The sequence below is a fragment of the Hyla sarda genome, chromosome 2 (assembly GCF_029499605.1).
Source record: "Hyla sarda isolate aHylSar1 chromosome 2, aHylSar1.hap1, whole genome shotgun sequence".
Lineage (NCBI taxonomy): Eukaryota > Metazoa > Chordata > Amphibia > Anura > Hylidae > Hyla > Hyla sarda.
In genome coordinates this window covers 484,186,029-484,203,269 of record NC_079190.1, presented here as the reverse complement: position 1 = coordinate 484,203,269, position 17,241 = coordinate 484,186,029, and the positions used below count along the sequence as shown (strand labels likewise).

At 44.1% G+C, this 17,241-nt stretch overlaps 1 protein-coding gene across 5 annotated transcripts in view; it reads left to right on the top strand.

The window, feature by feature from the left end:
- The window catches only part of GRIK1 (glutamate ionotropic receptor kainate type subunit 1), a 512,490-nt gene extending 495,873 nt beyond the window's left edge, over positions 1 to 16,617 (top strand). For 2 of the 5 annotated variants that reach the window (XM_056559534.1, XM_056559531.1), the window contains one exon: positions 16,180 to 16,316. Coding sequence is in view for 3 of the 5 variants with exons in the window: in XM_056559535.1 (XP_056415510.1) it covers positions 16,180 to 16,335 (156 nt within the window). In the remaining 2 variants the exon portion in view is untranslated. Of the gene's footprint in view, positions 1 to 16,179 lie in introns of all 5 variants that reach the window. The other 3 variants (XM_056559535.1, XM_056559530.1, XM_056559533.1) reach the window with 3 other exon arrangements.
- Positions 16,618 to 17,241: the final 624 nt, after the last annotated feature.

Genomic DNA, 17,241 nt, shown 5'->3' with positions numbered 1-17,241 from the left:
GTTCTTACATTATATAAAGAGAGAGATAGGGACATAGTACTACCTTTACTTAGAACACTTACAAGAAAAGACAGGAAGGCAGTACTATATGTGCCTACATTATATACAGAGAGCGATAGATAAGTAGTACTATTTGTACTTAAAACACAAGAAGAGACAGGGAGGCAGTACTATATGTGCCTACATTATATACAGAGAGGGATAAGTACATAGTACTACCTGTACTTTGAACACTTACAAGAAGAGACAGGGAGGCAGTACTACAGGGTGGGCCATTTCTATGGATACACCTTAATAAAATGGGAATGGTTGGTGATATTAACTTCCTGTTTGTGGCACATTAGTATATGTGAGGGGGGAAACTTTTCAAGATGGGTGGTGACCATGGCGGCCATTTTGAAGTTGGCCATTTTGAATCCAACTTTTGTTTTTTCAATAGGAAGAAGATGGGTGGTGACCATGGCGGCCATTTTGAAGTTGGCCATTTTGAATCCAACTTTTGTTTTTTCAATAGGAAAAGGGCCGTGTGACACATCAAACTTATTGGGAATTTCATGAGAAAATCAATGATGTGCTTGGTTTTAACGTAACTTTATTCTTTCATGAGTTATTTACAAGTTTCTGACCACTTAGAAAATGTGTTCAATGTGCTGCCCATTGTGTTGGATTGTCAATGCAACCCTCTTCTCCCACTCTTCACACACTGATAGCAACACCGCAGGAGAAATGCTAGCACAGGCTTCCAGTATCTGTATACACTGCTATATACTACTATATATACCGCAGGAGAAATGCTAGCACAGGCTTCCAGTATCAATCGTTTCAGGTGCTGAACATCTCGTATCTTCACAGCATAGACAATCGCCTTCAGATGACTCCAAAGATAAAAGTCTAAGGGGGTCAGATCAGGAGACCTTGGGGACCATTCAACTGGCCCACCATGACCAATCCACTTTCCAGGAAACTGTTCATCTAAGAATGCTCGGACATGACACCCATAATGTGGTGGTCACCATCTTGCTGTGCCAGGTCCGAGCATTCCTAGATGAACAGTTTCCTGGAAAGTGGATTGGTCATCGAGGGCCAGTTGAATGGCCCCCAAGGTCTCCCGATCTGACCCCCTTAGACTTTTATCTTTGGGGTCATCTGAAGGCAATTGTGTATGCTGTGAAGATACGAGATGTGCAGCATCTGAAATGACGGATACTGGAAGCCTGTGCTAGCATTTCTCCTGCGGTGTATATAGTAGTATATAGCAGTGTATACTGATACTGGAAGCCTGTGCTAGCATTTCTCCTGCGGTGTTGCTATCAGTTTGTGAAGAGTGGGAGAAGAGGGTTGCATTGACAATCCAACACAATGGGCAGCACATTGAACACATTTTATAAGTGGTCAGAAACTTGTAAATAACTCATGAAAGAATAAAGTTACATTAAAACCAAGCACATCATTGTTTTTCTTGTGAAAGTCCCAATAAGTTTGATGTGTCACATGACCCTCTTCCTATTAAAAAAACAAAAGTTGGATTTAAAATGGCCGACTTCAAAATGGCTGCCATGGTCACCACTCATCTTGAAAAGTTTCCCCCCTCACATACACTAATGTGCCACAAACAGGAAGTTAATATCACCAACCATTCCCATTTTATTAAGGTGTATCCATATAAATGGCCCACCCTGTATATGTGCCTACATCATATACAGAGAGAGATAGGTACATAGTACTATCTTTACTTAGGATAATTACAAGAAGAGACAGGGAGGCAGAACTATATGTTTCTACATTATATACAGAGAGAGATAGGTACATAGTACTATCTTTACTTAGGATAATTACAAGAAGAGACAGGGAGGCAGAACTATATGTTCCTACATTATATACAGAGAGAGATAGGTACATAGTCCTATCTTTACTTAGGATAATTACAAGAAGAGACAGGGAGGCAGTACTATCTGTGTCTATATCACTTACAGGCACATAGAGTTAGATTATATTATAATCTGTGTCTACATAACTTATAAAGAGGGATAGAAAAGCAGTACTATCTGTACCTCAATTTTTTACATTAAGACAGGCAGGCAGTACTATCAACAGAAACCGATAATAAAGAAAAAAGAAACATATTTCGGTATCTGGAACTAATCAGCAAAAAAGAAAAAAAACACAAAGAAATCTAGATGAAACATTTTCACTTCAAATATCCTGAATATCCACCATCACCATCATTTCCTATAACCATTTATACCCATCACATCCTACCTCCTACTGTAACAAGTCCCAGCCGAAAAGTTATTTTTATTTTCTACCTTATCTAGCCACCATTTGACAAAGGACATCTAGGATCTGGCATCAAAACGAGATGCAGCACATCCCGCTCCCCTGTAGTCATTTCCACCTGCACGTTCCTGTACATCTCTACAGTGCGCGCAGCACAGATGCTGATTAATGGACTGACACCCATTGCCCAGGAAAGTCTGACCTCTTAACCTACAAAACCTCCATTAAAGAACTCGCTGGCAGCATCAGCCAAGGTCTCAATCAGGGACACCGAATAACTTTCTGTTGAGCTATAAAATTCTTGAAGAGCCAGATGCTGAAATAACTGCGTGACTCCGGCAAGCTGCTCTGTCTGGGTCCTGCAGTTAATCACCATACAAAAACTACCAGATAGGCAAGAAAAGCTACATTTACACCTTTATTTCACTACTACTAAAAAACATGTAAATATCCCCACATGGAATGACGCATATGACAAAGGTGCTCTAAATGCACATATTTGGTATCCAAATGCCCCCTTCCTGCCCCTGCCCTTTAGGGGTGCCCACCTTCTTAACAGGGTGTCCCCAACTACGAAGGTGCTTCTTCTTAACCGTTGCATAACCTGTAAATAACAAAAGGACTTTACAAAGCAAAGTTAGTGACAAATAGCAGAATTATCACTTGTAGACTATTCAGCCTGGGTATTTGCCATCCCAGCCTCACCTGTCGGACTGCTTCCAAGGCTGGGACATATAATGGAGTCCATGGGACTGTGGCCCCTCTAATGGACTCACTCAGGTGTTCCAGTTCACCCGGGACAAGGTAGCCTCGGTAATGGTGGGGTTGATGGTGACCACCATTTGCACCGCAGCAGCTTGCGCCACTGGGGGAACAGCAGTTGGTGCCTGTTGGGCCGGCCAAACCTTCTCTGTGGGAGTAGGCTGAGGCACTTCGGTTGGTGCCTGCTGGTTAGGCCAAACCTCCTCGACCACAGGAGAAAGCCTGGGCACATTCACAGATGACTTTGGTAGATACTTTGGTGCCATGACGGGCAATTCGGGCATGTAGATCTCTTCCTTCTGGACGGTACCTCTCACTTTAGGTGGCAGCAAACCAAAGTGATCTGCGACCCAGTCGTCCGATGGGAAGTAGGAAAACAGGATCTGCGTTGGATTCTTCGGACGGGTAACCACAGCCGCCCATTCTCCTCTCATACTCTGTACAGGAATATACTCTACAATTCCCCACTCTCTGCACTGCACGACGATTGACCAAGATGGTCCCAACTTGACGGCAATCCATGAGGCTACCAAACCCCCGCACTTTGTCAAATTACGACTGTGGCTCTGCGGTGTTCCAGGGGTGGCTCTCCCTTTCCAGGATGTTCCTGCTTTCTAATGTACAGGGCCTCTAATGCTTTGGTGTCCTGTTGCTGCGCCTGTCGCACCTCATATGGCAGCAGTTTAGGCCCATATCATTCCACTCTTTCGGCCCTCAGCCCCTTTACAATCTCAGCCACCTGGGCTTCCTTCTGGCCCTCTCGGTCTGGGTCTTCCGAATTAGAGGATGGGACTTCCCTTGCAGGGGAATAAGGTGCTCCCTCATATATTGTATCATTCCAGGCTCATCGCCAAACAACCACATAGGTAATGGTGGTGACCGGGGACGTACAGCAGACTTCTGGACCATCGTCCTCGGGCAGCGGGACTTGGTAACAGGTCTCCTCAGTCGCGATGGAGATCCTCTGGAGATGGTCAGCTAACTCTTGAAACATGTGCACCGAAACAACTTTCTGGGCTTCCGGCGCCATCTTGGCACTCTCTGACCTCGTGCTTGCCTGTTCCGCCATGTTGCTCCACTTGCAGACTTACGGCAAACTGGAAGGATCCGGAAGTGCGTCAGCAGTTCAGCGCTGACTTTCGCTCCCCTGGCAACAAGGGGCGGATCTTCACAGTTCCATTTCGGCATCGATACAGCAACATGGATTCCACGCCCAGGGGCGGGATGCTGACCAGCGCGGGAAATTTTCACGTGCTTCTCTGGCACATCTTTAAAACTTGCAGGTACAGGCAACACTTTGTAATGCAAAATAGCCTCAGAACTGATCTTGCACATGGTTGACACAGTACTTGAATGTTTCACTATGGCGGAGAACAGTCTTTTCTTCACCTCCCCCTCTATTTCACAAGTGCCTTGGGTAAAACACTTTTCACTGACAGAGTCCTGTATAGTTTCTGGCGCAAATTTTATTCGCATTGGCATGCGATTTTCTGACAATACTGGACACAGTTCAGACTAGGGGAGGACTTGTCGCATAAGGCGCACACCCGTATCCTGTTCGTAGGCTGCCAAAAAGTTGTGATAATGGGTGTGAGATGCAGGGCAGATGGAACTAACCCTAGGGGCAGATGGCATTAACCCCTTGTATTCGTGATGTCAGTGCATGGTTTATCCTCAATACCACCCGAAGGTATACCGCTGGATCCTGGGCTAGGAACTAGGGCAATAATGACTCCGACGCCAAGTTACGGACAATGGTAGCTTTACTGACTGACAGATGGTACAGTCTATACAGTGTAGCCAGGCCCACAGAGGTGACCAGTGACTTCAGAGACCTTAAAGGGATATTCCAGGAAAAAAACTTTTTTTTTTAATATCAACTGGCTCCAGAAAGTTAAATAGATTTGTAAATGACTTCTATTAAAAAATCTTAATGCTTTCAATAAATGTCAGCTGCTGAAGTTGAGTTGTTGTTTTCTGTCTGGCAACACTGCTCTCTGCTGACATCTCTGCTTGTTTCAGGAACTGCACAGAGTAGAAGAGGTTTGCTATGGGGATTTGCTTCTACCCTGGACAGTTCCCGAGACACGTTTCATGAGAGAGCACTTAGACAGAAAAGAACGACTCGAATTCATCAGCTCATAAGTACTGAAAGGATTAAGATTTTTTTTAATAGAAGTAATTTAAAAATCTATTTAACTTTCTGGATCCAGTTGATAAATAAAGAAAAGTTTTTCCTGGATAACCCCTTTAACCCCTTAAGGACACAGGACGTAAATGTACGTCCTGGTGCGGTGGTACTTAACGCACCAGGACGTACATTTACATCGCTCCGATGCCCGCGTCATGCGCCGCTGATCCTGGCTGCTGATCGCAGCAAGGGACCCGCCGGCAATGGCCGACGCCCACGTCCGCCATTAACCCCTCAGGTGCCGGGATCAATACAGATCCCGGCATCTGCGGCAGTGCGCGATTTGAATGAATGATCGGATCGTCCGCAGCGCTGCTGCAGGGATCCGGTCATTCAGAACGCCGCACGGAGGTCCCCTCTCCTTCCTCCGTCCGGCTTCCGGCGTCTCCTGCTCTGGTCTGTGATCGAGCAGACCAGAGCAGGAGATGACCGATAATACTGATCTGTTCTATGTCCTATACATAGAACAGATCAGTATTAGCAATCATGGTATTGCTATGAATAGTCCCCTATGGGGACTATTCAAGTGTTAAAAAAAAGTGAAAAATCCCCTCCCCCAATAAAAAAGTAAAACGTCCGTTTTTTCCTATTTTACCCCCAAAAAGCGTAAACATTTTTTTTTATAGACACATTTGGTATAGCCGCGTACGTAAATGTCCGAACTATTCAAATAAAATGTTAATGATCCTGTACGGTGAACGGCGTGAACGAAAAAAAAAAAGTCCAAAATTCCTACTTTTTTTATACATTTTATTTAAAAAAATTATAAAAAATGTATTAAAAGTTTTTTATATGCAAATGTGGTATCAAAAAAAAGTACAGATCATGGCGCAAAAAATGAGCCCCCATACCGCCGCTTATACGGAAAAATAAAAAAGTTAGAGGTCATCAAAATAAAGGGATTATAAACGTACTAATTTGGTTAAAAAGTTTGTGATTTTTTTTAAGCACAACAATAATAGAAAAGTATGTAATAATGGGTATCATTTTAATCGTATTGACCCTCAGAATAAAGAACACATGTCATTTTTACCATAAATTGTACGGCGTGAAAACGAAACCTTCCAAAATTAGCAAAATTGCGTTTTTCGTTTTAATTTCCCCACAAAAATAGTGTTTTTTGGTTGCGCCATACATTTTATGATATAATGAGTGATGTCATTACAAAGGACAACTGGTCGTGCAAATAACAAGCCCTCATACTAGTCTGTGGATGAAAATATAAAAGAGTTATAATAAGAGTTTTTAGAAGGCGAGGAGGAAAAAATTAAAACGTAAAAATTAAATTGTCTGAGTCCTTAAGGCCAAAATGGGCTGAGTCCTTAAGGGGTTAAGGGCTTGCTGGGACTTGCAGTGGTTTTGGACAATTTTGTGCAGGCCACGTTGACTTGACAATAGATGACAGTGACTGACTTGACTGGAGACTAAGCTGTGACTTTATCTTACTTGTAGACTTGTAGCTTGTGGCTGCAGACTTGACTTGAGGCTCCTATGACTCCAGACTCTTAGGCTCTACTGCACCTCAGCAAAGACTCAAGAACTAAGAGAGAGAAGAGACTCCTCCCAGGGCTTTTATGGGGGAGACTCTGGTGGGGTTCCATTGGTCACCCTTAAGTCACCTGGTCACTGATACCTCCTGGATAACAATCACATGAACACACAACTCACATGACAACTGGTGATCACATGTTACCTTTCTTAAAGATACAACATTCTTATATACATAACATAGGGGATAATATACAATTACAGTAGAACAGATGAAGGGGGGGGGGGGGGCCCAGGGGACATGGCAGGGAGGCTGCCTGACAGGCCAGCAAGGGTACGGGGTAACATCTCCCATACTGGGCCACCACAGATAAATAGAAAGATAGATATTAGACTGATTTATTTTCTCAGTGCCAGTTATTACATTTTTTTTTTTTTTACTTTTCTATAATATACAGAAATTTAGTTGTACTACTGTGGTAGATGTATACAATGACATTGGCTAATCCCTCAACACTGATGTTAAAATTGAGACATTCACCAGTGTATCCTTATATTAAGGACATACCAGAGCCCGCACACCAACGCCAAGGTTTCTCAGATGTCGCGGGACCTAACGCTAACCTACCTGTGCGTGAAAAGCAAAAACCAGGGGCCAGTGGGCAATTACAGCAGCACTAGGCCGACATGCAGCCTGCTCCCAGTTACCTCCAGCATGACTGAGCACACATACAATGGGAGGGGGGAGAGAGGCTACAAGCCCCACCCAAGTTGGCTGATATAGGTGCATGGCCTCACAGGTGCAACCCTAATGCTGCCTGGAAAATGTTCAAGGCGCATTAACATTAAGTTTACACACCTCCAAGTATAAATTTTTAAACAACAACAAAAAACGTGGTCTCAAAATCCCTATAATCCCTAAATGCTAGAAGGGTCCCCTGAAAATATGGCTAGTTAAAAAATATTTTTTCCTGTAGTGCCGCATTATATTTTGTGCATTCAAATCAATGAGTTGTCGGTGTAAAGAGCTAACACTCTTGGTCCTCCGCTGGTCTTTTTATGGGTTTTTGTTATGTCCCGACCAGGAATTTGCCACTCGCTCAGCCAATCAGTGGTCAAAGGGGTGTCCTATCTCAGCCAGTGATGGGCCAAGCGGGAAGGTCCTGCTTTGACATCTCCTACCGGAAGCAGGGAGTAAAGACAAGCAGTAGGGAATTGGAAGGAACTGCAATGGGAGCTGTGGGGGGGGGACCGTAATAGGAAAGATCTATTTTTATTCTATTATAAGCCAGGTGGAAAACCCCTTTAACTTCTTCTCTGACCTTTTTAAGGAGGTATTGCTTAGACCAAAGTGTGGACCTCCAGACACATACAGGGAGTTGTCGCTTTGCAACATCTGGAGGTCCACACTTTGGAGACTGCTGGCTTAGTCTGTAGGGCCTTGAACATCTGACACCTATTATAGTATATTTTGGTTGGGTGTCTACTACAATACCTTTCTACATAGATCACTGCTCAGTACTATGAAACAGTTCCTAAACCATGTTTTAAAGGAGTACTCCTGTGGAAAACAATTTTTTTAATCAACTGGTGCCAAAAAAGTTGAACAGATATGTAAATTACTTCTATTTAAAAATCTTAATCTTTCCAGTACTTATCAGCTGCTGTATACTACAGAGGAAGTTGTGTAGTTCTTTTCAGTCTGACCACAGAGCTCTCTGCTGACATGTCAGGAATTGTCGGACATGTTGGACAGTTCTTGACACGGACAGAGGTGTCAACAAAGAGAACTGTGGTCAGACAGAAAAGAATAACTCAACTTCCTCTGTAGTATACAGCAGCTGATAAGTACTGAAAGGATTAAGCTTTTTAAATTGAAGTAAATTACAAATCTGGTTAACTATGTAAAAAAATCGTTTTCCACCGGAGTACCCTTTTGAGGCTCTCTAAAAGGATGGATGTTGACATACAAGGTAGCTACCTACAAGTGGCAGTAGATACATTCTTCCTTCAGAAAAAGAGCTATTTTGCATATTTTTTTCCCATAGAGCATTGCTCTACCAGCTAGACCTCCACCAGGGGAATCGGTGCCTTCCAAAATGGCTTTAAACATATTGGAAAGCAGCACAACAGGTGCTAACCTCACATGGCACGGCCCGTTGGCTTTCCACCGAGACATTGGCGGCTCTCCAAATGAAGATTCTCTATTCACTCATGAAATGTTTCATCTCCGCTTTTACACGCATCCAAGGATAGCCCTAAGCGATAGCAGAGATACTTTTTTAATATTTTCCCCGTGTTTCCTCTAATTTTGTTTTTTTTTTTCTTTTTGACAACTTGGCCTCTGTTCTGTGACACTAAAAGCAACACATTCCGTAAAATCAGCTAATTGGAGATAAAATTAACAAAGTCCTCATCACCACCCCCTGCTGCGATCACAGGAACAGATGATGGCTGCGAGGAAACTTCTCCCCGTGGTTCTTTTGTTGTTGCTTTATTATTAATAAGGCAAGAACCTGTTTTAACAGTGAAGATTAAATTTTTGTCTTTGAAGATGACGATTGTCAATTATTATACGGCGTCTTGGTGCACGAAGTCCTGATTTATCAAGGAAAACAAAAAAAAAAGTTGCATTTATGACAGGCGTAGCTTTGCGGGAGGAGAGATTTGGGGGAGACTTATCACTTAGTTGTTTTTGTATGTCATTTTTAAAGGGGTGCTCTACCGAAAAACACCTTATCTAGGGGATCACGATCTCCAGCGCGGCATCCCAGTTGTCTATGCACAGACCAAACCCCGCTTCATGCCGGATGATTGGTGAGACATGAATGGAGGGGGCGTGGCGTGATGTCACGAACGCAGAAGCTCCAAGCTTTCGTGTTTCGGATGCTGTCGCTGCCGGCCCGGAGATCGCCCAGTAGCGGGACCCCAGCGATCAGATATCTTATCCCTTTAAAGTCTTTTTTTTATTGCATTTTTTTTTTTTTTTTTTACCGGACACATGCATAATTTACCTTATGTGTGATAAATAATGTGCAAGTCCACCAAATCGATCTTCTTCAGAGTCCTGTACAGTACACACAGCATCCCAAAAAAAGTAATGGAGTCAACTTTACCTGGTGTCCAAAGGAGCAGCTAACCCTGGCACAGGTAAAGAGTAGTACAGAACATGTAATACCTCTCTGTACTGTAGGGGGCGCTACCAGACAGCCAGTCAGTGCATGCACATTATGATTGGTCGGTTCTTCCAGCCATTGGTATGTTTCGCAGATCTGGACTGTCCGTAGCATTGTATGTTGAGTACAGTTCCAAGTTACAATGGTCCAGAAAAGTTGAGGGACCACTGTAGGGATCAGCCCATGATACTACTTATAGACCTCCCTCTAGTGGTCAATAAATTCTACGACTTATTGGAGCTCCCTCTAGAGTCCAGCATGTTGTAATACCTCCAGTTTTGAAGACCTCCCACTGAAATCACCTGGTTCTGGCAGGACCCATCCTGACTCCAGACCTCAAAGCTGTTGTTTCTGCTGATATACCTGATCTTGGCATGTGACTCCCATTGCCGGAAACTTTCCTGTGACTGGCTTTCTTTTCACTTCTCCCTGGGACTTCCATATGGCACAGTTTCTGCACAAAAAAATCCATCCATCTACATTAAGGGGGCAGTGATAGGGTACAGACTTTCAGCTATGTTTTTGCCTATCACATACGATGGCCAACAATTCATTGTCAGACACAAGGGCATACGTACTATAATGGCAGTATGGCGTACTACATTGTCAGACCCAAGGGCATATGTACCATAATGGCAGTATGGTGTACTACATTGTCAGACCCAAGGGCATACGTACTATAATGGCAGTATGGTGTACTACATTGTCAGACCCAAGGGCATACATACTATAATGGCAGTATGGTGTACTACATTGTCTGACCCAAGGGCATACATACTATAATGGCAGTATGGTGTACTACATTGTCAGACCCAAGGGCATACGTACTATAATGGCAGTATGGTGTACTACATTGTCAGACCCAAGGGCATACATACTATAATGGCAGTATGGTGTACTACATTGTCAGACCCAAGGGCATACGTACTATAATGGCAGTATGGTGTACTACATTGTCAGACCCAAGGGCATACGTACTATAATGGCAGTATGGTGTACTACATTGTCAGACCCAAGGGCATACGTACCATAATGGCAGTATGGCGTACTACATTGTCAGACCCAAGGGCATACGTACCATAATGGCAGTATGGCGTACTACATTGTCAGACCCAAGGGCATACGTACTATAATGGCAGTATGGTGTACTACATTGTCAGACCCAAGGGCATACATACTATAATGGCAGTATGGTGTACTACATTGTCTGACCCAAGGGCATACATACTATAATGGCAGTATGGTGTACTACATTGTCAGACCCAAGGGCATACGTACTATAATGGCAGTATGGTGTACTACATTGTCAGACCCAAGGGCATACGTACTATAATGGCAGTATGGTGTACTACATTGTCAGACCCAAGGGCATACGTACTATAATGGCAGTATGGTGTACTACATTGTCAGACCCAAGGGCATACGTACTATAATGGCAGTATGGTGTACTACATTGTCAGACCCAAGGGCATACATACTATAATGGCAGTATGGTGTACTACATTGTCTGACCCAAGGGCATACATACTATAATGGCAGTATGGTGTACTACATTGTCAGACCCAAGGGCATACATACTATAATGGCAGTATGGTGTACTACATTGTCAGACCCAAGGGCATACGTACTATAATGGCAGTATGGTGTACTACATTGTCAGACCCAAGGGCATACGTACCATAATGGCAGTATGGTGTACTACATTGTCAGACCCAAGGGCATACGTACCATAATGGCAGTATGGTGTACTACATTGTCAGACCCAAGGGCATACGTACTATAATGGCAGTATGGTGTACTACATTGTCAGACCCAAGGGCATACATACTATAATGGCAGTATGGTGTACTACATTGTCAGACCCAAGTTAATACATACTATAAAGGATAGGGATAAGATGTATGATCGTAGGGGTCCCGTTGCTGGGGACCCACACGATCTCGGTGCAGCCCCCGGCATTGCCGGGGGCTGCACCGAGATCGCGGGGGTCCCCAGCAGCGGGACCCCTGCGATCATACATCTTATCCCCTATCCTTTGGATAGGGGATAAGATGTATAAAGCTGGAATACCCCTTTAATCGAGGGGGGCATGACCAATGGATCATGGATGATTGCAATGGGGCTCCCTAGTACACCACTGGTCAGACCCATAGTAAACAAGTAACATATCACCATGCACACAATGCACATAAAGCTGTCTCAATCAATTTTCATGCATATGGCGGGGGCATAGTGGCTATTGTGAAAAAATAACTTATGACATTTTCCACCACTGACCCCCATTTATACACAATCGCCTGCAGGGAATAACAATGGCTCCTGCCATGCAATGATTTCCTTTCTTATGCTAATAGCCATTTAGCAATCCACGTTGTCTATAATCGCCCGGTCTATTGCTGTGCCAGATACCTTTTCGTAGCACATCTCTGTGGGCTTTGGGCATCGTATTGTTTGTAATATTGATTTACTTGGCACCGTTATATGCACAGAGCCTGTTCTGCTGTGAAGAAAAATCCTGACATTGTGCCAGCTCAAATACCAAATGACCCATTTGCCAAGAGCCGCAAATGGTCAGAGCTGATGTTTTGCAACAGGCAGTAATTGATTATTCCACACCTGATCTGTTCCCATTCCTCCTCATCCGCTGTGATATTCAGATGGATATTTCTCAGTATTAATGCTGCTAGTTCAGCATCCTTCTTGGAGCCCATCTCATCATTACGCTCCATCCTCGTACCGCAGTGTACAGAGTGCCGTCTCACCTCCTCAATAAGCGCAGGGTCACATGAAGTAATAATGGTCTTCACTTACGTTTGTTCTATTATTAGAACATTTTACAACATTTTGAAATTGTATACAGCCTATATTTTAAAGACCCAATCGACTTGTGCCCGATACAGACAACAGACCAGTCCACTGACTACCAACTGTGTGTTAGGAGTTGTGCCACCGTCAGACATGCTGGCCGCGGACGCACTCCTCCTCCGCTGCTCGGCTTATCCCGTAAGGGGTGGTGGACAGGCTGTGATCGCATCGCTTGATGCGAACCGCAGCCTGTCCACCTCCTCTTACCTTCCCCATCGTCTCCATTCTCTTCCTGCTTGCTGGCGTGTGTGACCCCACCTCCTAGGGTGCTGTGAAATTTAAAGGGACAGTACACATTTAATTGGTTCTTGCTTTCCCATGACCCTATAAGTACAGGCCCTTCCTTTTGACTCTTGCTGGATCTTTGTGCCTTATCAGCCTAAGAGAAAGCGTTCTGTTTGTGCCTTGCCTTGCCGTGTTCCAGACCCTTTTGCTACGTACCCTGACCTTGCTTCAGTTCCGCCTGCCCTCTGACCTCTTGCTTCGTGACCTGACCTTGCTCCTGTGCTGCCTGCCCTGACCGCCTGCCTGTCCTGAATACGAGTTCCCTCATCCATCCAGTACCACGTACATCTCGGCCGCCTGTGTGGACGAGTCGTATCTGGGGTAGCGACTTGGGTACTGCCCGCCGCAGCAAGTTCATCCCGCTTTCCAGCGGGCTCTGGTGATAAAAAGCAGCACCTTAGACTCTGCTCCCTGATACGGCCCTCATCATCATCCACACAGGTAAGCGGATCCACTACTCCTCAGCCGTAACACTGTGTAAAATGAAGAGCACTATGTTGGGAACCTGGTTTGCCTATTATTAAACAGCTCTTTTATACATGTAACAGAGCACAAACAATGTGGCCCCGCTCTGATACTGAACTGGTTTGACAACTAGGTTTTCAATAGGATATGGAAGATATACTTAGCCTATAGAGGGTAGAGGTCACTTCTTAAGAGTGGTCCCGGTGTGGGTAGAGACCATTGGACCAGAAGGCACCAGTGCAAGGAACTTGGGGATCAAGACTTGATTATGAGACCATCTTTGGACCAAGACTCGCCTCTACTTGATCATCAAGCAGACGTGTGTCATGGTCCAGAGATGTGTCTCATGGGCAGGCAGCGCAGTTGGTTACAGGCAAGAGAGCCCTGGCAGACCGCAAAGGTTCTCATCCATAGGGACTCCTAGGTACACGTCATTTCCAAGATGTAGAAATGTCACTGCTGAAAATATGGTGGAGGTGGTTTTACATCATCCATATATGAGAAGTGAAAAGTTGTACTACCAATGGGTAAATGTACTTTTGGGAAGCAATATGTTCAGTGGAAGTTGAAATAGGAAATTGTATTATAATATTTCAGCCCCTATGTGTCTAGTCAGAATGTAAGCATGGAAAGCAGCTGTCTTGGCAATGGTCTACACATACAGTGTTCTTATTGGTAAAATGTTTATAGTACATTCCAAAAAAAACACTTGTTACATAAGGGCCACACGATGACCAACAAGTTTTTGTTAGGTTCTTTGCAGTTATAAGAAATATTTTGAGTGATGGAGAAACCATCATACTTATCACCAGTAGGGTAACCATACAAGGTCATTAGGGTAGGGGGATTATAATGACACATCTCTTGTGCTGCTTGAAACTAGATAGGCAGGAAAATTACACCTCTGAACATAGCAAAGGACTGTATACACATGCAAACGTGAGGTTGTGGATCTTCTCCCTATCTTCCTGGATACCAAAAACAAATCTATGGGATTCCATTATTCTGTTAGTAGCTGCTGGTGCCGGAAACTTATACAGATTTGTAAATTACTCCTATTTAGAAATCTCAATCCTTCCAGTACGTATCAGCTGCTGTATGCTCCAGAGGAAGTCATGTAGTCTTTCCAACCAGACATAGTGCTCTCTTTTGCCACTTTGTGAGGAACTGTCCGGAGCAGGAATAAATCCATCTAGAACCCCTCTTCTGCTCCGGACAGTTCCTGACACAGACAGAGGTGTCAGCAGAAAGCACTGTGGTCAGATTAGAAAGAACTACACAACTTCCTCTGGAGCATACAGTAGCTGATAAGTATTGGAAAGGTTGAGATTTGTAATAAGAAGTCATTTACAAATGTGTATAACTTTCTGGCACCAATTGGTTTAGAAACAATAATCTAAGTCCTGCACCCAATGCCAGGAAAAACATGGTGTGTGACTCCAATATGGCAGTCTTCAGCTAAGATTGGACTGGAGGAAGGAGACGATGCAGTCAGGTGAATGGTAGTCCATATAATGCAAAGAGAGTATCTCTTCGTTTTGGCGCATAGAGGTGGGACAAATCATGGGACAACCACTTGGAAACTTGGAAATTAGTGGTCATCTGGTAAGAACAGACTTTTCAGGATGAGCTACATCTCAGTTTTGCGTTTTGCTGGGTGAATTGAAGTGAGGATCGTCATCTACTTACTATGGTTTGATTCACATTGGTGGTCAGTGGTAACTTCTGATATAACTCAATGATATACAACTCAGTGCCAAGAAGGGGTGATACACTAGTATTGAGTACTGAGAGAGTGTAGGAGAAGAGTTTCAGCAGAATCACAGTGAAAATTGCACTAAACTCTGAACTTGCAGAGTCCCAAGCAACCATGTCAGACCAAGCAGGTCATGGAAATGCCCAACCAACAACATAGTACAAAGTGAATCTCTTCAGGTATATAGATACATATTAAAAAGGATGCACATGTTCTGTAACAGAACTTTAAGCAGGTATCAAGTCCTGCAGGAACGCATGGGAACTGAGTTCCTGCCCTTTTTTTCACAGCAGGGGAACCGGAGGAGTTCTGCAGGACCAGCCCTTGAGTTCCCACACTTTTTTCCCCAGGACTTGACCCCTGACTATAAGGCTACTGTAAATGACACGACTTAAAGAAGTACTCCGCCCCTAGACATCTTATCCCCTATCCAAAGGATAGTGGGATAAGATGTTTTATTTCGGGGGTCCTGCAGCTGGGACCCACGCAATCTCTGTGCAGTACGTGTCGTTCGTTTAGAATGCTGAGTGCAGCAGCTGGGGGTCATGATGTCACGGCCATGCCACTCATGACGTCACGGCACACCCCTTCAATGCTGCCACGCCCCCTCCCATCGACTTGCATTGAGGGGGTGTGCCGTGACGTCATGAGTGGCATGGCCGCGAGGTCACGACACCTGCAGCCCGCTCCAAGCTTACGGAACAAAATGTTCCGAACGCTGGGGTAGCGGAATACCCCTTTAAATGAACATCCAATATTTTGTGCTTACCTATAAATTTCACGTTTCACATTCTTAAGTGAATCATTTTTTTCTTCTTTTTTTTTTTTTTTGTTTTTACCAAAATGACACGGTAGGATAAAACTTGTGATGGCGCTAAAGTGTGTCTGATAACATGTTGTTTTCCTATTTTTAGTGTCTTTCTTTCAACGCCATAATGGAAGAACTTGGAATATCTCTAAAACATCCGAAAAGGCTAAAAAAGAAGTCAAAGGTCAAGGGAAGATCGTCATTCACCAGTATGTTGACTTGTCACCAGAGGCGGATAATCAGAAAAGAGACAATGGCGTAGAAATTGAATGTCACTTTAAAGAGGTGGCCGGGACTGTACCGAGGGTTTTTTTTAAAGAATTCTGTCTCCTTTTTTTAAAATTCTTTACATGATTTTTATAACAACATCTAGGATCTACTCAACATGAAGAATGTGGGATCCAGCGAAGGGCTCACTATACATGAGACAAGCGAGAATCTGTACAATGCATCTCCTGCCTACTCCATCACCCCCATACCCAAATGACCTGTGTGCTTTCTAAATAAAACACATTTGGTTTTTTCACTTTTCTGTCTGTATTTTGCCTTGAAATGTTAAATCGATCCATTTTTTCTGTTTTGGTCTAGAAACAGTGCGACCTGTCCCAGTGCAGTATTTAAAGCTTACAATGCATATGATGCATTTGTTTATGAGAAAATATACTGATCATTGGTTAGTATTATGTGGTGTCCACAGGGTGTTAGTATAAATACCTGATCACTTCGTAACGCCAGGGCACTGTTATCCTATACATGGTCAGAGGTTGGAGACAGCTTCTTCCGGGCCAGACACAGAGAATAAATGAACACACCGACGTCAGGTTACGGATAACTGTCTTTACTGAGCTGGGTGCAGATGGTATTACACATATAGCTGGCTTTAGGTGCAGCGTAACCCCTTGGGAGCCCTGTTGCCATAACATAGCCATTTAGCTCCAAAACAAGCACGGATCTTTCCTAAGCATGTCCATTACTGTACTAAAATCACCTTATGGTGGATAACCCCTTTAAAGAGGTACTACTGTGCTGACAAGATAGGGGATAAGTTGCCTGATCGTGTGGGGGACCCCCACGATCTCGCACGCAGCACCCCGCTCTCATCAGATCGCATCGGGTATGATGACTGCCGATCACGGGGCCGGAGTATCATGACGTCACGGCTCCGCCC